At 36.8% G+C, this 27,594-nt stretch overlaps 1 protein-coding gene and 1 pseudogene across 4 annotated transcripts in view; both read right to left on the bottom strand.

Annotated features, from left to right (window-relative positions):
• Window positions 1-27,594, bottom strand: part of RALGAPA1 (Ral GTPase activating protein catalytic subunit alpha 1) — a 323,542-nt gene that overhangs the window by 66,595 nt on the left and 229,353 nt on the right. For all 4 annotated transcript variants that reach the window (XM_069082259.1, XM_069082260.1, XM_069082261.1 and 1 more), the window contains 2 exons: window positions 12,932-13,055; window positions 11,251-11,406 (listed from right to left, as the gene is read on the bottom strand). In XM_069082259.1, the coding sequence (XP_068938360.1) occupies window positions 11,251-11,406; window positions 12,932-13,055 (280 nt within the window). The remainder of the gene's footprint in view (window positions 1-11,250; window positions 11,407-12,931; window positions 13,056-27,594) is intronic.
• Window positions 23,855-27,588, bottom strand: LOC138156814 ((3R)-3-hydroxyacyl-CoA dehydrogenase pseudogene; annotated as a pseudogene).

A 27,594-nucleotide genomic window follows, 5' to 3' on the forward strand; every position in this document is an offset into this window, starting at 1 on the left:
AAAGAAACAATTCAAGTATGGTAGAGCCACAGTCAGGATAACACAAGATTTAGCAGCTTCTACATTAAAGAAGATATTCCAGAGGGCAAAGGAGCTAGGTTTAAAACCAAGAACCACCTACCTGGCAAAACTGAGTATAACCCTTTAGGGGGAAAAAATTGACATTCAATGAGACAGAGGTTTTTCAAGCAATCTTGATGAAAAAATGAAAGGTGAACAGAAAATCTGACTTTCAAATATGAGGCTCAGGAGAAGCATAAAAAGGTAAACAGGAAAGGGAAATCATAAGGGACTTAATAAGTTTAAACTGTTCATATTCCTACATGGGAAGATGATATTTGTAATTCATAAGACCTTTCTCTTTATTAAGGTAGTGAGAAGGAAAAAAAAAAAAAAAATATATATATATATATATATATATATATATATATATATATATATATACAGAGGAAGCAAGTGTGATTTAAATATGAAGGGATAAATAAAAAATAAAATTAAGGGTGAGATAAGAATGCACTGGGAGAAAGAGAAAGGGAGAATGCCATAAATTACCTCACATAAAAGAGGCACAGAAAAGCTTTCATAGTGGAGAGAAAGAGGGTGGAGGTAAGTGAACCTTACTCTCATCAGAATTGGTTCAAAGAGGGAATAACATATACAATCAATGGGTATGGAAATCTATCTTACCCTACAGGAAAGTAGGAGGTGAGGGAGATAAGAGAAAGGAGGGAAGTTATAGAAGGGAGGGAAGATAGAACAGAATAAAGGGGGGGGATAGGATAAAGGGAAATACAGTTAGCAATAGTAATTGAAAAAAATTTTGCAGCAAGTTACTCTGATAAAGCCCTCATTTCTCAGCATCTAGAGAACTGAATCAAATTTATAAAAATAAAAGCTATTCCCAAATTGATAAATGATCAAAAGATATGATCAGTTTTCAGATGATATAATCAAAGCTATCTATAGCTATATGAAAAAATACTCTCAGAAAACAAGACTTGTATGGGCTAATGCAAAGTGAAATGTACTGTATACAAAGTAATAGCAATACTGTAAGGTGATCAGCTATGACTGGTTCAGCTATTCTCAGCAAATTCAATGATCTAAGACAATTCTGCAGGACTTATGATGAAAAATGCTATCTATCCCCAGAAAAAGAACTGATGGTGTCTGAATACAGATTGAAGCATACTTTTTTTAAACTTTATTTGTTTGAGGTTTTTTTTTCCTTTTCTATGTTTTCTTTTACAACATGACTATTATGCGTAAGTTTTGCATGACACATATGTAACTTATATTGAATTGTCTGTCTCCTCAATGGGGGTGGGTGGGTGGGGAGAGAGAATTTGGAACTCAAAGCTTTAAATATGAATGTTATAAATTGTTTTTACATGTAACTAGGGAAAAAATAAAATTCTAAATAAAAGCTAAAAAAAAAAAAAGAAAAATGAACATAACAAAAAAGGTAACTGAAAAGTCCATGGTATGATCAGGCTGCAACATAAAGTCAATAAAGAACTTTGAAAAACAGGACTAAAAGAGATCACTATGAAAATGTATTAAAAAACAGCAGATGGGTTTGTCAAGTAGCAAAGGGCAAAAAATAATAGGTGAGTAATCACAGTAATCACAGGGTTCTCTTCAATGTCAAGAAATTGAGAAAGTCTTCCTTCATGTTGGGTGGACTTCCTCTGGTGAATTTTTGAAAAGACGTGGATGAGTCACATACAATGAATAAGCATTAATTGGCAGTGATCTGCATCAACAGATTGAAAAGCTCAGTTTCCTTTGCTGGCTCATCATTCTTATCATATGTATCTTATCATATCTTATCATATGTAAGTGTTCCCAAAGTGGATCACAGTCTTGTTTCTAGCCTCCAGTACAGCCTAAAGCCTGCAGAGGAACAACTAAAGCCACAATCCCAAAGCAAAGGGGAACCTAAAATTCTGTCACTGAGACTGCAGAATTTTCAAACTGGCTGATATTGCATTAATGCTCTATTGGTAATCTGTGAACTGACTTCATCTTTCTGTAAAGCAATTTTAAAATATGTCCTAAAAGCTATTAAACTATGCACACCTTTTGTCCCAGAATTACCAATAATAACTCTATACTTCAAATACATCAAAGAAAGAGGAAAAGGATCCATATGTACAAAAATGTTTACAGCAGCTTGTTTATGAAATGGCAAAGTATTAGAAAATGAGGGGATGTCCATAAATTAAGGAATCGGTGAACAAGTTATGGCATATGAATGTGACAGGGTACTTATGATGTAAGTAATGATGAAGGGGAGAGTTTCAGAGAAGCCTGGGAAGATGGGTATGAATTAATTCAGGTGAAGTGAGCAGAACCAAAAGAATAATTTATATAACAAAAATACTGTAAAGACAACTTTCAAAACCATAGAAACTGATCAATGCAATGACCAACCATAATCTCAGAGTATTAAGGAATGAAACAAAACTTTTTTCCTTTTCTGAACATGGCCTATGAGGGTACTTGGTTTTTTTTTTTTTTAAGCAATCAGGGTTAAGTAACTTGCTCAAGGTTACACGGCCAGTTATTTCTGGGTGTGGTGCTGAGTGTCTGAGCCTGGGATTCGATCTCCAGGTCGTCCCAACACTGGAGCTGGTGCTCTTACTCGCTGAGCCACCTGGCTGCCCCTAAGCAATTGGGGTTAAGTAACTTGCTCAAGGTTACACGGCCAGGTGTTTCTGGGTGGGTGCTAAGTGTCTGAGCCCGGGATTCGATCTCCAGGTCTTCTCAACACTGGAGCCGGTGCTCTTACTCGCTGTGCTACCTGGCCGCCCCGAGGGTACTTGTTTTATACCTTTTTTTTTGTTGTTGTTTTCTTGCTCTCTCACTAGGGGTGGAAAGGTGAGGAAGGACATGAGAGAAAGATAAGGTATGCTTTAATTGACGGAGGGTAAAATTTAATTAAAATATTAATGTATTACAATGTTTAGTCATTTCCCCAATCAATGGGCATCTACTCTGTTTATAATTCTTTGCAACTACAAAAAGGGCTGCTATAAATATCTTGGTGTACATGGGATCTTTCTTTTATCGCTGAAATGACCTCTCAATTCATGGTTCCAAAACAGTATTAGTGTTTCTATCTACAACATTAATGACTATCTTTTGTCATTTTTGCCAATTTTCTGGAACTTTGCAGCTGTTTTTATTTGCATTAACTTATTATTTGTGATGTAGAAGATTCTTCCATATGGTTGTAAAGTTTGTAATTCTTCCTGTGAGAAATTTCTTCTCCTAGACATTCAGGCTTAAATTTTGTCTAAGTTCCCTCCTTTCTGTAAGATTCAGCACAAGCATTTAACTTCTGTATGAAACCTTTCCTGATTCCCTCAGATCTTAGTGCCTTTCTTTCCAAACTTTGTTGTTGTTCAGTTGTTTCAGTCATGTCTGACTCTTTGTGAACCCATTTGGGGTTTTCTTGGCAAAGACATTGGAAAAGTTTGCCATTTCTTTCTCTAGCTCATTTTATAGATGAGGAAATTGAAGGAAACAGGGTTAAATGATTTACCCACAGTTAGTACGTACAGGAGGCCAAAATGAAAATCAAGAAGATGAGTCTTCCTGACTTCAGGTCAAACATACTATCTTCTGTGCTACCTGGCTGTCCTAACTACCTTGTATTTAAATTACTTTGTATATATTTATTAACTTTATATTTTTATACATACTTATTATCTCTTCCATTAGGATATAAAGTCCTTGCAAGTAGAGATTGCTTCATTCTTTGCACTTGTATCCTCAGAACCTAACACAGTACCTGGCACATAGCAGGCACTTACAGTAACAAATACTTGAAGGATTGATTGTTGATGTCATTTGATTACTTATCCATTGGTCAATGGCTTTTGATCTTATGTTATATTCTCCTATACAGATATCACTCTTGTCAGATATTGATGCAAATTTTGTCCTTCATCACCTGCTTCTCTCCCTAAGTGAGTTATATTAATTTTGTTTCTGCAAAAATTTTCATTGGATCTTATGATCATGGTTTTAAAGCTGGAAAGAATCTTAAGAAGCCAGTAAGTCCAATGCCTTTATTTTACAGATGAGGAAAATAGGATAAGTGATTTACCAGTGTAAATCTAGGAAGTGTCTGAGAAAGGATTTTAACTCAGGTTTTCTTGACTTTAAGTCTGGTGCTCTATTCACTGTGAAATTTCACATAATCAAAATTACACATTTTTACCTTTTGTGATCCTCTCTATCCCTTGTTTGCTTAAGAATATTAGGGGGAGGGGGCGGCCAGGTGGCGCATTGAGTAAGAGTGCCGGCCCCGGCATCGGTTCTGGCCTCAGATACTTGGCACCCACAAAAAAATAACTGGCCGTGGTAGCCTTGAGCACGTTACTTAACCCCAATTACTTTAAAAAAGAATATTAGGCAGAGACTCTAGCCACAGGTATGAAAGGTACTTTTTGGTATGATATGTTAGATCCTTATAAACTGGACATTTGATCTCCTGTTGATCTATGATATGAGCTGGTATAATGTTAATGGAATAGGAAGATCTTCCTCGCCCATTTATAGGCCTATGTGACCTGCTTTGAGCTCTGGTGCAGTTTGGTCACATGGAGCTCAGTGTGGGAGCAGTTTGCCCAAGGAGTTGGCGGGGGGGGAGAGGAGTCAGGGTAGAGGGGAAGAGAGGGAGAGAGAGACAGAGAAGCACCTTGAGTGGGGGGAGGGAGGAAATTTGTCTAGGGGAACTTGTTTGTGGGGAGGCTAGGCAGAAAATGCTTAAGATGTAGAAGCTCCCTGGATTAGTGATGAGTACCTTCTTAAATCTTACTTCCTGGTATCCTAACAGTGAAGTTCCAAATAAATATTTTGGTTTTGCCTTTGAGGAAGAGAGCTTATTATATTTTGCAAATCTACCCTGGAAATATGTATGCATATTCATGGCGGCTGCTCTGGTTATCACATTAGTGTTATAGTTGGCCTAAACCTAGTTTGTATTAAATTGCTTTCCAGTTTTCCTAAAAATTATTTTGTCAAATAATTTATAATTTCAGTGGGGCAGCTAGGTGGTACAGTGGATAAAGCCCTGGAGTTAGGAAGACCTCAGTTCAAATTTGGCCTCAGACATTTATTAGTTGTGTGACCCTGGGCAAGTCACTTAACCCTAATTGCTTCTCCTCAAAAAAATTATAATTCCAGGTTTATATAAAATAATTGAACAATATTTTTTATTCTCCCCTAAATAGGTTGTTCTACTCACCTATTCTATTTCTGAACTAAAATCAAACAGTTTTGTGATTTTTTGCTTTTTAATATACTTTCAGGTTTGAATGCTAATTTCTCTTTCATTTCTATTTGTTGAATGATTGAAGGATAAAGAATAATGGAACATTATTCATTTAACTAAGTCTTTTCCTAGTTCTACATGGGATTACAGATTCAGAACTGGAACATATCTCAAAGATCAATTAGTCTAATTCCTTAATTTTAAAGATGAGAAAACTGGGGCTTACAGAGGTTAACTGACTTGGCCAAGGGCACACAAGGAGTGCCAGAAATGGGATTTTAACTCAGAACCACTCATTTCATATAAAATGACATTCATAGCCTAAAGAGAGCTATTGATGCACATATGATGTATTTATACATGGTACTTTCATAATTTTTAGTTCATAGGTTGGATGTCTTGTGTCAAACTTTTGGGAGAGAATGGACAAGAGCCTTACAGACTGTAGCCTGAATGGACAGGAGTTCTGTAGAACAGACAGGCATGGATTGATTGTGATCTACATTGTTGAAACGGAGCTACTAAATTGATGAGATCACATCCATTTGTGTATCTAAGTACTTTTAAGTGATAACCTCATATGGAAAGGATGATTCTGATCTTGGTAAACAATTATAATACTGTGTCCGTGGTTTGAGACATTCGTGCAGAGCTATTTATAATCTTTGGCTTTATTATTCTTTCACTGGTAGCATATTTACAGTATTATTTATTAGGGCTTAAAGGAACAGTGTTAGAATAAGGTTGCTTTGGTTACTTATTTGTACCTATGACTTCCCTCTGGCATTTCTAGGGATTGAACACATAAACATAATTTTATTAGTACCATGCTTAAAGAAATCAACTAAGACATTAGTGAAAAAAAATGTGACTGAAGGAGAATTTTTCATATCTCTTCCTTGAAATTCTATAATTAAGATATGCATGAGTTTACTTTCCAGAGGTTATATTCAGGCTGTAGTTTCTTAGGGATTTCCATGGAGTTTAATTTTATTTCCCTAAACTTTATAGAAACCGTTAAACCCCTGATCTGAAAAGGACTAATCTGACTTATTTATAAGCCAGAACCTCATGTAGATTCTTTTTCAAAGTTTGAAAGAAAATAAATTCTTTTCCATTTCATTAACAGAATTTCAGAGGAAACTGACTCAAAATGCAAATATATGTGGATGTACATGACCCTTAAAAGAGAAAATTTACTACAAAAGAGAGTCAACATATTATAAGAATCAAACTGAATGTGAACTATAATTATCTCATCCATATCATTCAGCAAAAGCTAAATCTTGAAGAGCTTATTATAGATAAGTTGGGTTTAAGAATGTGAACTACATAGGGGCGGCCAGGTGGCTCAGTGAGTAAGAGCACTGGCTCCAGTCGGGATGACCTGGATCAAATCTGGGCTCAGATACTCAGCATCACACCCAGAAATAACTGGCCGTGTAACCTTGAGCAAGTTACTTAACCTCTATTGCTTTAAAAAAAAAAAAAGAATGTTAACTATAGGAAACTAGGGAACAAGAAGAGGCATTTATTAAGCACCAACTATATGCAAGGTAGTCTGCCAAGTGCTAGGAATACAATGCTGGAAAATATCAGAGTTCCTGTCCTCAAGAAACTTACAATAAATATACAAATAAGTATAAAACAAAACAATTTTATGAAGTCATTAGTGAGGTTCATAAAGTGTTACAAGGAAGTTGGAAAAGATAGGAATTGAATCATTTCTACATAGAGTGATTAGGAAAGACTTCTTTGAGAAGGTGACACATAAGGCGCTTCTTGAAGGAAGAAAAGGGATTTCAACAGGTAGCATTATGAAAGAAGTATATTCCAAGTTTAGCTGACAGCTTGCATGAATGCATGTGAGTAGAAAAGTGAAGGAAAAGACTAGGTAACAGTTCCAGCATGGTTAAAATGTGGTTGGTGAAGGGGAATAGTATGAAATAAATGTAGAAAGATATGTTGGAACCAGATTGTGAAGATTAAAAAAATGCCAGACTAGGGAGTTTATACTTTATCCTATAAGCAATAGGGAATAACACGATTAGATCTCTATTTTAAGAAGTGAAAGAGATTTTCAGCGTATAGATCATTTATGCTGTTATTTTCCTCTTTTTCTTTCTTTAAAAAATTATTTGTTATATGTGATAGCTCTCTGGGAGGTGGAGAAGGAGGGCTAATGGGGAAAATTATAATGATATAAAAACAAGAGACATCAATAAAACTTTATTTAAAAATAAAAAAGAAATGAAAGGGGATACTATGAACACTTCATCTCAGTGTTTATAGCACTTTTGATTTTTAGGTGTTGAAAGGAAATTACTTTTAAGTATTTTCCATTACATCGTTAGAGATGATTTAAAGAGATAAAATGACTTAAACTGGTGGCTGACCAGTAACACTGCACCACGGTGTAAGAAATCATATGAATGCCCCAACTTGACTATCACTGGACAATTTGTGAAAAAGTCTGCAGAAAAGTTACAGCAACTAGGTCCTGATGTTACTGAAAAACTGAAGTTTTTCTTCCTAAGGAAAAAAAATGCTGTACTTTAAAATTTCTAGAGAAAGTTACATGCTGCACTTGTTTCATAAGGTCTTAAAATGATTATTTTACAAAATTACTAGACAAAATTTTAAATGAAAAGTCAGAACTAAAGTTAGTGTCTGTAAAATAGACATAAATGATTTCTTCCCCCTTCTCCTCCCAGCTAAGTTTAACATCAAGAACAGAAAGACATCAATAATTCTAGTTTGCCAGAGGCATGGCTATTTCTTTATACTCACTGTCAAGTATCTAATTTAATTTAAAGGTATTAAACTCCATGCTGAGGTCAACAAGCCTTACTTCCTCCAATATTACACTTCCACTAGTGCTCATTAATGTGTCTACTGAATGGATTAGCACATCTGAAGATATATGTACAAAGGAAAAGGGGACAACTTAATGATATCCAATTGTTCATTTGTAATAGGACACACGTTCAAAGCCTCAACTTATTATCATTAATATGGAATTTATTAAATTCTAGTAAAAAAATACCAATGCAGTAAGCCATTTTTTTGTTGAAGGGAATTAGCTACACATTTTTTTTTATAGTTTTATCTTCTAATAAAGAAAATATATTCTTTATAAGATGTATCACACCAAAATACTTCATAGAATCATGGGATTTTAGATTTAAAGCAAGAAGGAATATTACATATCATGTACACCAACTCTCTAATTTTACTGATTAGGAATACGAGATCCATAGTGGTTAAGTGACTTGTCCAAAAATATACATGTCAGAACCAAAGCAAGGATTTGAACCAGGTCTTCTGATTTCAAATCTAGTGCCCTTTATTTTTTTTTTTTTTGGAGAGGGGAAAGCAAGGCAATTGGGGTTAAGTGACTTGTCCAAGGTCACCCAGCTAGTAGGGTGTGTCAAGTCTAGTGCTCTTTCTAACTAATACTAAAGAGGGTAGAAATATTTAATGATTGCTCCCACATATGCTTTTTAAAAATTTAGATGCCACAATACCCTACATACTAATACCTGGTAGTGAACACACTTTCCTAATCAAATATTACTGAATGGCAATCCCTAGCTTTTGATACTTGTTTGTTGTTATTTAGTTGTTTCAGACTCTTTGTGACCCGATTTGGGGTATTCTTGGCAAAGATGCTGGAATGGTTTGCCATTTCCTTCTCCAGTTCATTTTACAGATGAGGAAACTGAGGCAAATAAGGTTAAGTGACTTGACAAGGCTCACACAGCAAGTTACAAAGTATCTGAGGCCAGATCTGAACTCAGGAAGATGAGTCTTTTTAACTCCAGTCCTGGCACTCTATTCCCTGCACCACCTACCTGACCCTTGGTACTTGTTTAGAGAACTTTCTAATTATAATCTAAATCTAGATTTTGCTGCCTTTCACTATTGTCTATCAATGTTTGAAGCAACAACAAATCAGAATATTGTCCTATTTCTTTCTTTTTTTTTTTAAAGCAATTGGGGTTAAGTAACTTGCTCAAGGCTACACAGCCAGTTATTTCTGGGTGTGGTGCTAAGTATTTGTGCCCGGATTTGATCCCCAGGTCATCCTGACACTGGAGCCGGTGCTCTTACTCACTGAGCCCCTGGCCACCCCTTATTGTCCTATTTCTTAGAAAATCTTTGATAAAGATTTTTAGATTTATAAAAACAAAACTGATAGATGGCATAAAGCACCAAGTCTAGAGTCAAGAAGACCTGAGTTCAAATGTGGCCTCAGACACTCACTGGGAGGCCCTGGGCAAATCATGTAACTTCTATTTAATAGCACCTATCTCCAAGGGATGTAGGGAGGATCAAACAAGATAACAGCTATTATCTAAAGTGCTTAGCATGGTGCCTGGCATATATTAAGCATGATATAAAAGATTTTATTATATAGTCTGGAGGCTACAAAAACATTTTATATTACCTCATATTATACTTTATACCTTACAGCAACTCAGAGATAGGTACTACAGGTATTATTATTGCCACTTTTACAGTTAAGGAGATTGAAACTCTGAAACATTAAGTAGCCCAAGGTCACAGTAAATGTTTGGAAATGGGATTTGAACTCAGATCTTGGTTGATGTCAAGTCCAGCACACTTACCTCTATACATTGATACTAGTGGCTTGGTAATTCTTTTACAACTTTCCAGTGAAATTGTTTAAGAGTTGTAGAAAGTGCCAGGAATGATTTTAATGTATAATGGTATTGTATTATATGGTAGACGTAGCCTTTGTTTAATCTGATATTGCTTATTCAGTAATAGTTTTAAATAAACAGAGAAAGGAGAAGGTAAAAAAGAGAAATGCTAAATTTGTATTTAACTTTTAAAATGCTTTTCTCTGGGTAAATTACAATTACCTTAACCAACATGACCTTTAGTAATGATAAAATTAAAAGGGTCTGTGTACTTATCACAATATTTTAAGGCTGTTCTAAAGTTAATGAAATGTCTCTGCTTACTATAAAAAACTTTATCTCGGGAAAAAATGTATCAGCTCAAACTTTCTTAGTGAGCTTTTTAAGAGAGACAGATCATCCAAATCATTACAAAGAAAACTTTAAATCTAAGGTGACAAATTAATTAACAGTTTAATTTTTAAAATGGCACAGTTATATTTTTATATGCTGCTGTATATAATACAAAAACAAAAGAGAGGTAGTCCCTGCCCTCAAGAAACTTACATGTTAGGGAAAAGTGCTTTGGTCTAGGAAGTAAGAGCCACAGAATAAAATATAAACTGTTGTTTAGAATTTAAAGCCCCTTACAATCTTGCGAATAATGTCTCCTTCCTACTGAATGTAATCTACTTGAGAGGATAAAAACTGTTTAATTTTTGTCTTTTTATTCCCCAGCACACAGCATATAATATGTGCCTAACTGATGCTTGTAAGACTGGGGGAGGGGCGGCCAGGTAGCACAGCGAGTAAGAGCACCGGCTCTAGTGTCAGGATGACCTGGAGATTGAATCCCGGGCTCAGACACTTAGTACCCACCCAGAAACACCTGGCCGTGTAACCTTGAGCAAATTACTTAACCCCCGATTGCTTTAAGAAAAAAAAAAAGACTGGGGGAAAAATGTTGATTTTATAGTACTTTTAGCAAAATATTTACTTACTATTTTAAATTAGTATAAAGTAATATAGCTGTTGAGCTGTTCATAGCTACATTTATTTGAAGCTGAGGTTCTGTTCAGGAATTCAACCCCCAATTATAATGTTTTTCTTACAGTCAACCATAAATTGCTTTGTAACACTCCACAATATCATTTTCAGTAAAGCACTGCACTATAAAATGGGGAGTTATATAAAAAAACCCACAAAATCGGTGCTTTATGAATGTTAAATACTTTATATCTGAATATACAGTATTCCTTTAAGTAGTATTCTGCTTTTACTAAGGTTTGCTTTTAATCAAAAAGCAAAAACACTTACTTTTTTGGTTAAAGAGTCATCAGAATCAGAAGGCATGCGTGTTGAGACATGAAACATTACTTCTACTGTAGAAGTAGCAAAATATGGAGTGGTCAATCCAGTGCTTTTGTTTTTTTGTAATCCTCCCATAAAACCACAGTGATTTGTTAGATTTACCTGTGGGGGAAAAAAACAAACAAAAAAGTTTAAACAACACCATAACATAAAAAACTCAAATCACAGACATTTTAACTTTCAGAAATAATAGTTTTCAATTATTAAAAAAATAGCAATAGTAAGTCAGAATTCTTTTATTTACATATTATTTTATTTCTGATCTGAGGACATTTAATTAGAAGAAACTAATTAGGAGAGAAACCAACTGCTGAGCAAGGGTGCCCTGTGTTGGACCAATAGGTGTTAATGATAAATTACAAAGGCTTGTAAGAGATCATTGCAAGGAAGCAAATAAAAAAAAAAGACTGGAAATGGCTTAAGGGTAAAAATTTATACAGTAATGCTGATTTGATTAAATGATCAATAGGTTAGTGATGTTTAATCAGCCCAAAATGATTCCTCAATTTGTGTTATTTTGTTCTTGACCTGAGGTGGAAAATAATAATTTAGTGTTCTACAGTATTTTTTCTTCATGACAAATTATTATTATTATTTTGCTTTTTGGAGGATAATTGGGGTTAAGTGACTTGCCCAAGGTCACACAGCTACTTTTGTGTGTGTATGTGAAGTATCTGAGGCTGGATGTGAACTCAGGTCCTCCTGACTCCAGGGCCGGTGCTCTATTTACTGCATTTTTACTCTATTTACGGCCACCTAGCCACCCCCTTCATGACAAATTATAAATTAATTTGTGTACAAGTTCTAAATAAGAGGACTTAACCATTTGATAAAACGAAGCTAATGTTTCATTTCATGAAGGTATATAATGAATATTTTCCAAGTATAAATAATATATTGTAAAGAGTTGTGTGTAGGGGTGGCCAGGTAGCACAGAGAGTAAGAGCACCGGCCCTAGTGTCGGGATGACCTGGGGATCGAATCTGGGCTTAGACACTTAGCACCCACCCAGAAACACCTGGCTGTGTAACCTTGAGCAAGTTACTTAACCCCAATTGCTTAAAAAAAAAAAGAGTTGTGTGTAAAAGCCAATAGTTAATGTTGGATAATCTGTATATAATCTAATTTATCTGTGCAAGATTTTATATGATATTTTATAATATTAAAAGCATATTTGTATACTTTGTCACAAGTAATACAATAATACTAGGAGACAGGTATAATTATCTCTGTTTAACAGACAAGGAGGCATAGAAAATTAATTTATTTGCCCAAGATCACACAGGTGGTACAATTCCAGTTGCAACTGAACACATACATACTTAAAATACCTACTATGTGCAAGTGTGAGAAAGCTGGGAAGAGACCCAGCTCTACTGACACTCCAAACAATTGCTGTTTTGACAGCTGAGACTCAGAGCAGAAGCAACAGGATGACTGAAAGTGGTTTTAGTATTAGTCCCCAGAAGTCCCCCCAGGTTTTAGAGGCTTAATCCCCAGAAGAACTTTCTAGTAACATAAAGGAAAAAAGTATCATAACAAGGAAAAAAAACACACCTTTTTTCCCTATAAGAAATCAAACAAAAATCTAAAATTCTTTTTAAAATGTTAAATTTAAAACGAATACCTCCCAACCAAGACCAGCTACAAAATCCTCATATGCCTGACTTCCTCCAGTATTAGTGAGAATGGAGTGTTTATCTTCTTGTCCCTCGGCCACATAAAATACAGCAATCTTGTGCGTCTCTCGGCTGTAGGAATAAAAGATCATATTATTTATTTAAAAAGTATTTATGCCTATGCAATTTATAAAGAATCAGTAGGATGGGGCGGCCAGGTAGCACAGCGAGTAAGAGCACTGGCTCCAGTGTCGGGAGGACCTGGATCAAATCTGGGCTCAGATACTCAGCACCACACCCAGAAATAACTGGCCCTGTAACCTTGAGCAAGTTACTTAACCCCAATTGCTTTAAAAAAAAAAAAATGAATCAGTAGGTCCTGGGACTGATACAAAGATGAAGGTTTTTATCACTGCCTTCAAGGAGCTTGTAATTTTGTAGTTAAGAGAAGATATACTAGACCATCTAATTTATGTTCTTGAAGAGAGGTTCTTGATCCTGACCAAGGCATTTCCTGATCGTATCAAATTGGCTTGATAAATATGAAACAAATTACCCTGGAAGTATTGTTTTACTGTTAGACCATCAAGCAAGGAGAACCAATGGATAACAACAGTAGGAGCTTAATCAATTTAAATTGAGACAGATAATAAAGGGTATTTCCTTCCCTTCTTTACAACACTATTACCTAAGTAGGAAAAAAAAAAATCAGAGAAATAAAAGAACAACCCAAACAAGTCATGATTATCAGTTTTAATGCTGGTAATTCATCATTAATAACAAATTGTTATTGCTACCTTTATTTTTCAAATTTTAAATCCTTAATTTAAATATCAAAAGAAAAGCACCACCAATTAGCACTACTTAAAATGACTATATTTGAAACCAAGAATCTCCATTTCATTTCACTTTTCAAAAAAGCATATAATAAATTCTGCACATTAATTTCAAAACTGCCTTGCTTGCTTGTGTTTCCTTCTGAACTTCCTTCTGTATTCTATGAATTTTTAAAAAATGTTTAAATGGGGGCAGCCAGGTGGTATAGTGAGTAAGAGTGCCAGCCCCAGAGTCAGGAGACCTGGGCTCAGATACTTAACACCCACACAAAAATAACTGGCTGTGTAACCTTGAGCAAGTTACTTAACCCCAATAGCTTTAAAAAAAAATGTTTAAATGCCTTTTTCTTTCACTCTCTTTTTGGGCATCACCACTGTTAACACCCTCCTCTTCCATTTAAAACAAAAAATAAACCCAACAACAAAACACTAACAAATTAAGAATAGCCAAGCAAAATGAATTCATGTTATTACAGCCATGTCCAAAACATGTATGTCTATTTCTGCACTTTTAGTCCATTGCTTCCCAATGAGGAGGTGGGTAATTTGTTTCTCATCACCTGTCATCTAGAGATATAGCTAATCATTGCTTTGATGAAGAGTTCTTAAATGTTTAACAGATGTTTTACTTTACAATGATGTAGATGTTGTCTTTATATAATTTATACAGTTCTCACTTCACCCTAAGTGAGTTCATACTACCCAGAATTTTCTGAAATAATTTTTCATTATTTCTTATGGCTTAATAATATTTCATTACATTCATTTATACATACATACATACATACATTTATTGTCATTCCCCAACTGATGGAATCACCTTAGGTACCAGTTTTTTACTTATTTTTCCTTTTCATCCCCTCTTTGGGATCAATAGGCTCTTCTCTCCTTATCCCCATCTGTTTTTCTTTTGAATCTGATTTCTACACCAAATTCTTTACATGTCTGTGTATGTTGAACCTATTTTTGTTTCAGATAAGATTAAGTTTAATCTGATTTCTGCTCCCCCCAACCATTCCTCCATGTTTTGTATACTCTTTATCTCAGACTCTAATTATGAGAAAGAACAACATTCTTCCCCTTTTTTCTCTTTCCTATATTGGTATATTCCTTTTATTTTCCCTTCTCTTTTTCTTTTTGAAAATCTTAGAGTAGAGGCTTGAATTGCTTCTTTTTGGATGTCTGAAGTATTTTTTTTTCCTTTGACTTAGGAGCTCTGAATTTTTGACTATGACATTTCCTAGGACTTTTCCTTTTAGGGTTTCTTCCAGATGGTAAATAGTGGATTCTTGATATCTTCACTTTGCCCTCCGGTTCTAAAGATCTAGGCAGTTCTCCTTTATGATTTTTTGAAATATGGAGTATAGGCTCTTTCTTTAAAAAACAAAAAACAATCAAAAGTTTCAGTGAGTCTACAAAACTTTTTCTTCTTTACCTAATTTCCAGGTACGTTGAAAAAAAGTTAGGTATATTACTTTTTTCCCCAATATTTTAAATTTTGTTCTATTATTTCTTACTGTTACATGTGTCCATCAATTTTTATTTGGTCTAATCTAATTTTAAGGGAGTATATTTCTTGGGTAAGAATTACAACTTTATGTTCTACACCATTTGTTGTTCCTTAAATTTTGTCCTCTGGAGTTTAAATTTAATTTTTATCTCATTATAATTTCTTCTGGGTATTTATATAGTTCTTGTGGAAAATCCATTGTTTTCTTTGAATCTTTACTTACAGTTGTTATTCTCTCCTTGGCTGTTTTTATGATTTCTGACCTATGATAATTTTAGATATTTGTCTGTGTCATTTACTTATTTCTCTAGCTTTAGTTATGGATTGGTGCTTTGTGGCAGGGCAAAGCTGTACCCCCTGCTATAATTTTGGGTGGGGGTGGTCAATCCTGCTTGGTTTAAACTTGGCTTTCCTGGGTTCCTATGCTGACCTCCACCTCCTGGAATTAGTCCTATATGAATCTTGGTATCTCAACCACAATACTAAGGAACTTGTGGAACTCCCTGGGGGTGTTCCAGTCTAAAAGTTGCCATGCGGTACTAGTTTTTCTGCCTCTCTACCCTGGTGATTTTTGACCACCCCTGAGACCTTCTTGGGGTGGAAGGTTCATTCTTCCTGCCTCTGGAAATAAATCTGTAGATATACATACTACTAGATGTCTCTGGTCATGGTTAGAGATTGCAGGCTTACAGGTGACTTCTTATGTGGTTTTGGTTAAGCAGTGACTAAAGTTTCTCATTGGATTTCTTGATCATTTAGTCTGGTGTGCATTTCAGTCTTTCAGTGGAGAGGGTACGTGAGAGGAAGCAAGTCTGCCTCCATTTAGGTAACCATCGTGGCTGGAAGCCTATTGCTACCATTATTAATTTGGGCTTCCTTTTTAAAAAAAAAAAATTTATTAAGAAGTGAAATTACTTTGGAAGTCAGTCAAAAAATTTCAGTATATCTTAGATTTAACTAGATCGAGCTTAATCTAAACATGAAGAGGGAAAGAATGAAAGAAACTGAGAGTTTCTGAGGACACCAACAACCATTCTAGTCCAAACTGTCCTTGAAAGAAATCCCCACTAACACAACCTGACAAGTAGTCAATCTTGCCTATCTGGAGACCTCCAAGGAAGGGAAGTCTACCACCTCTTGAAACAATCCATTCTACTTTTGGGCATCTCTAATTGCTAGAAGTTTTTCTTGACATCAAACCTAAATAGGATAACTTGCAACACTCACCTATTGCTCCTGGCTCTATCCTCTGGGCCAAAGAGAACATGTATAATGTCTCCCCCACAAGACAAGCCTTCAAATACTTGAAGACAGAATGATTCCACATCACATCCCCTCCCCCCACCCTACAAATCTTCTCTTCTTTAAGCTTACACAGCCACAGTTCCTTCAACCATTTCTTGTAAGACAGGCTCAAGGCCCTTCACCATTCTAGCAGCACTCTTTAGAACATGTTGCAGCTTATTAATGTCTTTCTTAAACTGTGATGCCCAGAAGCGAACACATTTTTCCATCTTAGGTCTGACAACATCAGAATAATATCATATCCTCCTTCCTGGAAGCCACATCTCTCTAAATACAGCCCAAGACTGAATGAACTCTTTTGGCTGTTATGTCACAATACTGATTCATACTGGGCTTGCAGTCCTAAAAAAGCCCCAGACTTTTTCTGAATAGTTACTGTATTAACATGGTTCCCTCCTCTTATACTTGTGAAGCTGACTGTTTTATACCCAAGTGGAAGACTACACTTATTTCTACTAGATATAATTTTATTGAATTAATCCTAATCATCTAAACTAGTCTGTCAAGATTCTTTTGGATCCTGTGTTAGCTGTCATTCCTAGCCATGGCCTATAAAATGTAGAATTGTACATAATAATTTACCCCATCCCTATTTCAGAGTTAACAAAACGAAGACCCAGGAGTTCAAATGACTTTCCCATGGTCACAAAACTATTAAGTGATGGATGCAAGAATAGATCATAATAGATCACAGGTTTAGGGGTAAAATAGAACTTAGCCATTGAGTTAAAATCCCTTTATTTTACAGATAAGTAAATGGAGGTTAAGGGATTAAATTATTTATGGGTAGTGTTTGAGGTGAGATCTGAATCTAGGTTTTCCTGATTATAAGCCCATTACTGTTATCTACTATGCCACCCATGGGGAATTCAAGGCTTCTGAATAAGGTCAAGTCATTTAACTATACTGATTCTATATAAATTATATCCTAGGAGAAAGTTGAGACTTTTTATTGAGGTCATACAATCATAGATTTACAAGTTAAAGGGAACTTAAAAGTCATTGTATCCAACCCTAAGGAAATTGAGGCACAGAGAGTTAAATGACTTGCACAGAAACTGAAGCCAGGTCTCCTTCATTCCCAATCCTGAGCTTTATTTACTACATCATGCTTATTCTTCAACCTACTTAGTACTCAGAGATCACAATTTATCTGTTTTAAAATTTTTATTTTTTTATATCACCTTGACAACCAATACTTCCATATGAAAAGATCAAAAAGAACTGAATATCTGTATCATAAAGTTTGGTTCTTTTAAGTATAACAATAAATTCATCATGTTAGTTTCAAAGTTGTCCGGCCAGTCAGTGTCTCCATTTAAACTAGTTCCTCTTCTCTGTACATTTTAAAAACTGCTTCACTAATGCTCTTTTTGAAGCATCATTATTACTAGCTCTCCTCTTCCTCATCAATTCTACTTGTCTCTTCTATTACAAATTCTTTTAAAACTCTCCATTTTAACAAATAAGCATGGTCAGGAAAAACACATCCCATGTGGGCTGTGCCTTATGTTGCACCTCTAGTTTATCATCTCTCTGTAGGGAGGTTAGAGGCATGTTTCATCATTTGTCCTCTGGAATTTTAGTGTGGCACCTGAACTGACCAAAGATCTCTTAAGTCTTTAAAGTTGTTTTTCTAGGGGCGGCCAAGTGGCTCAGAGAGTAAGAGCACCGGCTCCAGTGTCGGGATGACCTGGGGATCAAATTTGGGCTCTGATACTTAGCACCATACCCAGAAATAACTGGCCGTGTAACCCTGAGCAAGTTACTTAACCCCGATGACTCATAAAAAAATAAAATAAAATTGCTTTTCTTTACCAGGTTGTATAAAGTGTTTTCCTAGTTCTGCTCACTTTAGTCTATGTTCATATAAGTACTACCAGATCTTTCAAAATAGGGTCCTTTAGTTATTTCTTATAATAGCACAATATTCTATTACTTTAATATCAGTTAATTGGTGTCCCATAATTTTCAGTATTTAACTACAACAGAAAATTACTACAATAAATAATTCTGTGCATTTGGGGTCACTTTCTTTCATTTATATGGCTAGCAGTGGTATCATCAGTTCAAAGTCTACACACAGTTTAGCAACTTTTTGCAGATAGATGCAAAATGATTTCCAGGATGGTTTCATCAATTCATAGCTTCTTTAACAATGCATTAGAGCACTTATCTTCCTAGAACCCTCCAATAACTGCCTTCCTTTTCTGGTCACTAAGCTGATCTGAAGGGTGTAAGGTAGTACCTAAAAGCTGTTTTAATTTACATTTCTCTTACTATTTATGCTTTGGAGTATTGCTTCATATATTTGTAAATAAAACAACCCTTATTTATTAAATGCCTACTATGTACCATGCAAAGAAACAGTTTACGTTTATATTCTAATGAGGGAAGAAGGTATATATATATATATATATATATATATATATATATATATATATATATACACACACATATATATATATATATGAAGCATAAATACAAATATATACAAAGTAGTTAATTACAAGAACATTTAAAAAGTAGAGTACTAGTAGTTATGGGGATCCTGGAAAGGTAGAAGATGATGCCTGAACTGCACCTTAAAAAAAGAGAGAGGCTTTATGAGGCTGAGGTGAGGATGGAATGCATTTAGATATGTGGGATGGTAAGTGCAAAGAGACAAGAGATGGAGAATCATGTGTAACATAGAGAAGGTCATTTCTGGCTAGATGGAAGAGAGGGGGACTAATATCTAGCAAGGCTGGAAAGGTTGCTGCTGTTCATTTGTTCAGTCTTGCCTGACTCAATGGACCACAGAAGGCCAGGCCCTTCTGTCCTCCAATATTTCCTGAAGTTGACTGGAAAGGTACATGAAGGCAAAGTTGGAAAAGCTTTTAAAAGCTAGAGGTGATAGGACACCACTGGAATTACTCGTTAGGGAAGAAACATCAGATCTGAGCTTAAGAAAAATTACTTTGGTAACACTATATAGGATAGCTGGGAGTGATAAGAGATTTGAGGTAGTGCGGGTGGCTAGGTGGTGCAGTGAATAGAATCAGGAGATAGGCCCTGGAGTCAGGAGATCTGAGGTAGGAAGACCAATTAAGAGGCTATTGTAGTGATGAAAGTAAGAAGCAATAAGGGCCTAAATTAAGGATATCTATGTGAGTAGAGAAGGGCTTGCATGAGATTAATATTGTGGAGGTAAAAACAGTGAGGTTTTGCAACTGATTGTTATATGACTTATGACAACTGTAAGGTAAAGTAGAGTGAGGAGATCAGTATGATGCTAAGGTTATAAACCTGAGAATTGGAAAAATAGTGGTGTCTTCAACACAAAAGAGGGGAATTTTAAAGTAGTGCGAGTTTGGAAGGAAAAGAGGGAGGGTTCAGTTTTAGACATGTTGACTTTGAGATATGTCCAAAATATGCAGTTGGAAATGTCCAACAAGCGACTGGAACTACATGATTGAAGTTTAAAGGAGAGAATAGGGCTGCATACAAAGATCTAGTACTCATTGGCATCCAGATAATAGTTACATCCACTGATTTATGAGCTTAATATTAATACCATTGAGTTAACATTTATATAGCACTTTTAAAAGTTTTGTAAAGCACTTAAAATATTATTTTATCCTAAAAAACTTGCTAAGTAGCAGTATTATTGCTCCCATTTTACAGATGAATAAACAGAAGCAAACAGAGGTTAAGTGATTTTGTGACTTGGTTACACAGCTAATGTCTGAGGCCAGATATAAACTCAGGTTTTCCTGATTCCACATTAAGCCTGCTATGCATTATGCTACCTAGATACCCATGGTCACTGAGAATGTAGAGAAAAAAAATTTAGGGAACTTAGGACAGAGACTTGGGGTCATCTACAGTTAGGGGGCATTACATGCATGATGACCCTACAAGGAAGATGGAGAAGGAATGTTTAGAAAGGTAGAAAGAGAACTAGGAAATAAAAGCATGAAAATCCCAAAAGAGGAATTTCTAGGAGAAGAGAATGGTCAATAGTGTGAAATGACACTGATAGGTTGCTAAGGAGGAAAGCTGACAAGAAGATTTGGCACTTGAAGACCACTGGCAACTCCTGATAAGGTAAAACAGGAAAAGGCTGAAGAGTGAAAGGAGAGGCAGCTTTTTCAAGGAATAGCTAGCAGGGAGATGATGACTACAGCTTGAGGAGACAGAGTCCAATGAAGTTTTTTTTAAAGACAAGGACTAATTTGGCACAATATGGAAGGAACCAGTAGAGAGGGAGGACTTGTAGATTAGAGAGAGAAAAGATACAGTTGAGGAGACTGAAAGAGATATTTGTAAAAGTTCTTACCACAGTGTCTGGTACATAGTAGATGCTACATAAATGCTTATTTCCCTTTACTCCTCTTTTGTCAGAGTCTGGGGGAGATGATATCAAGGGGTTTTGAGTTTAAAAGGAGAGAAGGGAAAACTCACAACAAAAAAAACCTCAATTTTCTCACAAAAGAGGCAAGGTCCTCAGGTAAGAGGAAGGAAAGAAGCAGGTCTGAGGGGCATGAGGAAGGAAGGGAAGGTTTGGAATAGCTTCTGTGAGCAATGAAATAGAGAATCAGTCAAGGAGGAACAGCTTTTCTGAAGTAAAAGCCCAGATGAGGCTAGATGACATATATTAGCAATGTTACCCAATCAATAAGTTGTGAAACAACTACAGCTAGGCTGTAGGAAAAGGACAGTAGGAAAAGAGGAGGCATAGGAAATGGTAGGATTAAGCTGGGGCTGAGCTCTCACAAGAAATGAGTAATATTCACAAAATGGGTAAGGAATTTGAGAATGGTAATTAACAATATGTTTTGCTTCTTTTGAGAACTGGTTCTTTGACTTTTTTATATATTCTTATTATATATTTGGGGTTGTAGGATGTGTTCAGAGAAGACTTGTACCTCTGGTGTGAGGGTTGCCAAGTCCTTTTCAATGCTGCTTTCCAACTTTAGTGTCCACCTGATCACCTAACTCTCACCTGTGGCTCCAAGAAGCTGTAGCATGTGCAACGGCCACACCCTGGTAAGCTGTTTTAGCATACAGGCTAAACCAGGTTGAGGGTAACTGAGGAATCTCAAACTCATTGGTGAGTAAGTGGAATGCCTACCCCAAGCATGTGAAGACTTCCCCTGGTAGAATGGGCAGATGAAAATAATTTGTTCCAAAGGCCATGAAGGCAGCTGAAGGAGGCGATGTGAAGCACTTAGAGCTTGGTTAGACATTGACGCCAAGGTCATCCGCTACATCTTGAGCCATCACCAGTCATCTTGACTTCATCCTGCCACTGGACTGTGATGACTATGGAAGAAAGAGTGAAGCTGACGACTCCATGAAATTCTGCCTCACTTAAATCCAATTTATGCATGAATCAAAAGACATCATCCATATCATTTTACCTATCTCAAAAGTCATGTGCCGACAGGTAAGTAATGAAGCAGCAGGTGTGGATACACTGGGAGATGTAGCCATGGCGACAGGGTCATCATCTCACTGGGAGCAGCAATGGGATTCGGCAGCCCCTGGCTACCTGAGCAGCCTTTTAAAGACTGCATTACTCACCTCCTGGTGTGAGGAAGGGGCTAGAAAAGGTGCCCTCAAAATTGTCTGTTTACCCAACCTTGGCCTGTTTACCATGTCAGGTGAGGATTCCACCATGTTGTCAAAACACAAAAAAAGTACAATAACTTCTGCAAAGATGATTCCACTCACTATCAGTATATGGAATATGTACACACTTATAGACAACACAAAATCCAGTAGACCTTAAAGATGAACAGCTCTTGTTATGAGAGGACTCAGCATGTATTGCAGCCACAAAGAAACCCTGAATGAAACAAGGCTGGCAAATGAAGGCCAGCTTACTTAGTCAGAGCTGGATACTTGTTTTTCCAGAGTGGCTGCAGTGAAGGGGAGTACCATGAAGCTGGTTTTTGGTTTTGCAATCAAAACTAATCTAGTCAACAAGCTTGTATGACTACCAAAAGGAATGAACATGACAATGCAATTGTCACATGTAGGAAAATGCCATGCCACCATCATCGGTGCCTATGCTCTCACCATGATAAGCCCTGATGAGATTAAAGAAAAATTTTATGAAGACATGGAGACTCTTATCATCAATGTACCAAAAGAAGACAACACCCAATTCTGGGTGACTTTGATGCTCAAGTAGGCGTGGAACTACCAAACATGGCAGGGAGTACTTAGAAGGAATGGAGTTAGAAAAGGCAATGGTAGTGGTCACTTACTACTGAAGACTTGTGCATCTCATGACCTTCTCATCACCAATACTATCTTCTGCTTACTGAAATGCAATAAAACCCTCTCAGCAAACACTGGCATTTAAAAGACTATGTCTTTGTGAGGAGAAGAGACAGAAAGAATGTGAAAGTGACAAAGGCAACGTGTGGCAAAGTGCCAGACTGATCACAGACTTATCCTCTCAAAGTGAAATATTCACATTCAACAAAAGCAGGGGACCCAAGGCAAGAAGACTACTAGAAGAATTAATATTAATAGATTAGAGAGCTTCTCTAAGTGGGAATAATTTATTACTAACTTGGAGGGAAAATTGAGCCAACATATGGCAACAGTGGAAGAGAAAAAGAGTGGGCAGCTGTACACTTGGTGTACAGCACTGCATTTTCTCATCTGCGTCAGAACACTCACAAACATCAAGACTAGTCTGATGAAAATGATGGGAAAACTTAAAAGTTGCTAAATGAAAAATGAAGGTTTACCAGGACAGTTCATCCATCTCTAAGACAGAATTTAATTCCATCAAACTAAAGTATAAGCAAGTTTAGAGAGCTGCAGGATTCTTGGTTCAGTAAGAAAGCAAATGAAATTCAGTTTTATGCTGATAGCAACAATCTAAAATACTTTTATGATGCCTTGAAGGTTATTTAATGGGCCAAAGATGTACGGTGTATTTCAACTACTCAGTGCTGATGAAGCCACATTGATTAGTAATAAGGACATAATCCTAGAAAGATGAGTTGAACACTTCCATAGTGTTCTCAACAGATGATCATCAATCAATACTGAAATCACTGATGATTTATCTCGGATTGAAGTTTATCACTTCCTAACTGAAGTTCCAACTGAAGAAGAGGTTTTGAATGCTATTAGGCTCCTTTCATGTGGCAAAGCACCTGGTAATGATTCCATTCAAGCTGAGATTTACAAGGTGGGGTATCCATACAAAAACTGACTGAGATTTTCCTGGGTTCTATGGCAAGAAGAGGTTATCTCCCGGGAGTTCAAGGATGCCTCCATTGTCTACCTCTATAAAGGTAAAGGAAATAGATTGTCCTGTCACAATCACAGCAGGGTTTCTTTCTTAGTCATTGCTGGCAAAATTTTTTCCATATTCCTTCTTAGTAGGGTTATCCTAGACCTGGAAGATGGTAATCTACATGAGAGTCAGGGTGGCTTCAGAAAGGGTAGAGGTACAGTTGATATGGTGTTAGCTGTCTATGACAACTCCAAGAGAAATATCAGGAGTAGATCAGAGGTCTGCATACAACATCTGTAGATCTGACCAAGTGCTTAGATACTGTTGGTCAGTAGGACTTATGGAAAATCATCTCAAAATTTGGTTGCCCAGAGAAGTTCATCAGCATTGTACATCAATTCCATAATGACATGCTTGCTCTTGTGCTTTCCCAGTCACCAATGGAGTGAAATAAGGGTGTATACTTGCTCCCATTAGCATGGTATTTTCAGTTGTGTTGTCAAACACCTTGGGGATGAACAGTCAGCTATGGCACTGATGATAAATTCTTCAACTTGAAAAGGCTGCAAGCCAAAACTGAAGTGGAGGGAGTGTTGATGTATGACTTTTTGTTTGCAGATGATTGTACACTCAATGCAGCCTCTAACGCTGAAATGCAACAAAGTATGGATTGATTCTCTGTGATTTGTGCTAATTCTGATCTAACAACTAACACCAATAAAACACAGGTACTCCATCAGCCAGTACCACTCCATTCATATGTAGAATAATTGGTTACAGCAAATGGAGAAGTTTTGAATACTATGCATAAGTTCACTTACTGTCTCAGTATACTTTCCAGGGATATACATATTGATAATGAAGTTGATGCATGAATTTCCAGAGCTAGCTCAGTGGTTGGGAGGCTCCAAAGGAAAGTATGGGAGAGAAAATGTATTAAGCTGATTACCAAACTGAAGGTCTATAGAAGCTGTTGTGCTGACTTTGTGGTTATATGCCTATCAAACCTGGACAAAATACCAGCGCCGTGCAAGGAAACTGAATTGCTTCCATTTGAATTGTCTTAGGAAGATTCTGAAGATCACCTGGCAGGATAAGGTATCAGACATTGAGGTTCTTTCTTGAACCAAACTGCCAAGCATTCAAACTACAGCAGAGAGAGCAACTATGACGAGCTGCCCACATTGTTCAAATGCCATTAAATATACACTTTTCAAAATGACCATTTCATGGTGAACTCACACCAGGCAACTATCTACATGGTGGTCAGAAGAAGTGATAAAAGGACCTTCTCAAGGTCTCTCTTAAGAACTCTGGAACTGATTGTGTGACATCGGAGACACTGGCACAGGACTGCCCAGCATGGTGTGCCTACATCAGAAAAGTGCTGTGCTCTCTGAGCAAAGCAGAATTGAAGCAGCTCAGAAGAAACCCAAGATGTGCACATTTAGAGAATCTACCCCAAATGTTCACATATTTGTGCCCAACCTGTGTTAGAGTATACCAAGCTCATACTGATCAGCCACAGTTAGATACACTGTAACTTGACTCTAACACAGTGGTCTAACATTTTGGTCCTTTTCGAGAATGAAGGACAACAACCAATTACATATTTGAATCAGATTTCTACTATTATTAAAGAAACCTGCTGCAAAGATCCTCCACCACCCCTCCCCTTTAACTATTTCCCTAATTTTTATTGCATTGATTTTGTGTTAGGTAGGAAGATCTGGAATTAATTAGGGTCACAGACACCCTTTTCATATAACTTGTCTTCCCAATATAAAGTTGCTGGTCCCCCCCCATCCTCTATCTGAATTTTCCTTTGCCTGTCCATGGTGCTGCTTAGGATAAGAGATAAGAGATGAGTTCAGTGTCCTGGGATACTGTGGGAATCACATGAAGAGACCTCCAGAGCGGTCCCTGTGATGTATCCACTGTCACACCTGATGCCAGGAATGCCACCACATCTGTCACACATCCAAAGGAAACCTCTGATGGCCCACTGGAATTTGTGGAGTTATCTGGTCCAATACCTTTTGTGGTACTTTCTTTGCCATGGGGGTTATGACGAAACCTGAATGAATGAAGTTAAAGCAGATTGCACGTCATCCGAGTCCTTGGGCTATACTTTGGGTAATTCCTTCCACTCCAGCTTTGGATGCTGCATGGTTTGACTAACCCAGGTTGCCCACCTTTCCTATGATGCTGCTGCTGCTGCTGCTGGAGCCACCATTCCAGTCATTTGGAGCAAAAACTCATCCTGAGTGATCACAACATAAGAAACCACCACTGATGGTGGGTGGGAAAAACATTTTTTTGGGGGGTGGGGATTTGATTTATCAGCCCCTGCACCGCCCTGGCCTTGGCCACATCAGCCTGCAAAGCAGCATGACACCTGGGGTCAGCCCCAGCTTCACTTCCCATCCTCTCCAGAAGCTGTAGAGTCTCCGTGGCTGCTGCCCCATCCTGGTCACTTGCAGCCACAAGGGCCCCTCACCTAGCCAGGCACAGACTGACTACCTGGCCAATGCCAACTGCCTATGACCAGAGTGAGTGTTGAATGTAGTTGAAGCTGGGCTGCCATGGTAAAACAGTAGGTCTTAATTTTGTGGAATCAACATCTTCCATCTTCTCTTATATGAAACAATGTACCAAAACATTTGAGATAAAGCCAAAAGATTCCTTACCTGAACTACTACAATAGTGGGAGGGTGGGTCTGCCTGTCTTAAGTCTCTCCTTACTCCAATCCATCTTCCATTCACTGAAGTGATTTTCCTAAAATAAGTCTGACCATGTGCACTGCTCTAGTCAATAAAATTCAACTGCTCTCGGCTCCCTATAGCCTCCAAGATGAAATGCAAAATCCCCTGTTTGGCCTTCAAAGTCCTTCCTAACCTAGCACTCTCCTAACTTTCCATTATTTTTACACCTTAATCCCTGACATGTATTTTTTGATTTTGTGATACTGGCCCCCTGGTTATTCCATGAACAAGACACTCCATGTCTTGGCTCCAGAAATTTTCTCTGGCTATCCCTCATGCACAGAACATCCCTCTTCTGCTCCTACTACTGACCATCCTGGCTTCCTTTGAGTCCCAACTAAAATCCCATCTTTTACAGGAAATCTTTCCCAATACCTCTTCATTCTAGTGCCTTCCCTTTATTATTTCCTATCTTTCCTTTCCATAGCTTGTTTTGTATATAGTTGCTTGCATCTTACCTTCCCCATCAGACTATGAGGCACTTAACAAATGTTTATTGATTAACTTAACCTCTCAGCGTCTCAGGTAACACTCAAGAACTACTGATTGCAGAGCAAGTGCAATTTATATTGGTGGGGGGAATTTCCTCACTTAAAGATTCCTATTCCAATGAAATCAGGGCTCCAGTTTGTTTTTTTTGAATCATCAAAAAAAAAATATTAGCTAAGTTGATAAAAAAAAGTAAATAACATAAAAAAACGAGAAATTAACAAGGATTCACAACAGAGAGGAAATTAAAAAAAGTGAATGGGCTATAGTCTCTGTCCTCAGAGACTGTCCCTTTTGGTTCTAAATCTATGTTCCTTTAATCCTATGACCTTTAGATATTGGAATTATTCAAAACTACTATACACAATTATACATCAGCAAATCTGAGAATTCATAGGAAATTAATAGATACATAAAATAAAATATCCAAATTAACAAGATCTTTTTAAAAATTTTATTTTATATTTAAATACCAAAACTTAAATATACAACAGAGAAAAAGTAACATTATAAACTTAA

The sequence above is a fragment of the Petaurus breviceps genome, unplaced genomic scaffold (genome assembly GCF_028583685.1).
Source record: "Petaurus breviceps papuanus isolate PSGF00001 unplaced genomic scaffold, PetGlider_PUasm1.0 164, whole genome shotgun sequence".
Lineage (NCBI taxonomy): Eukaryota > Metazoa > Chordata > Mammalia > Diprotodontia > Petauridae > Petaurus > Petaurus breviceps.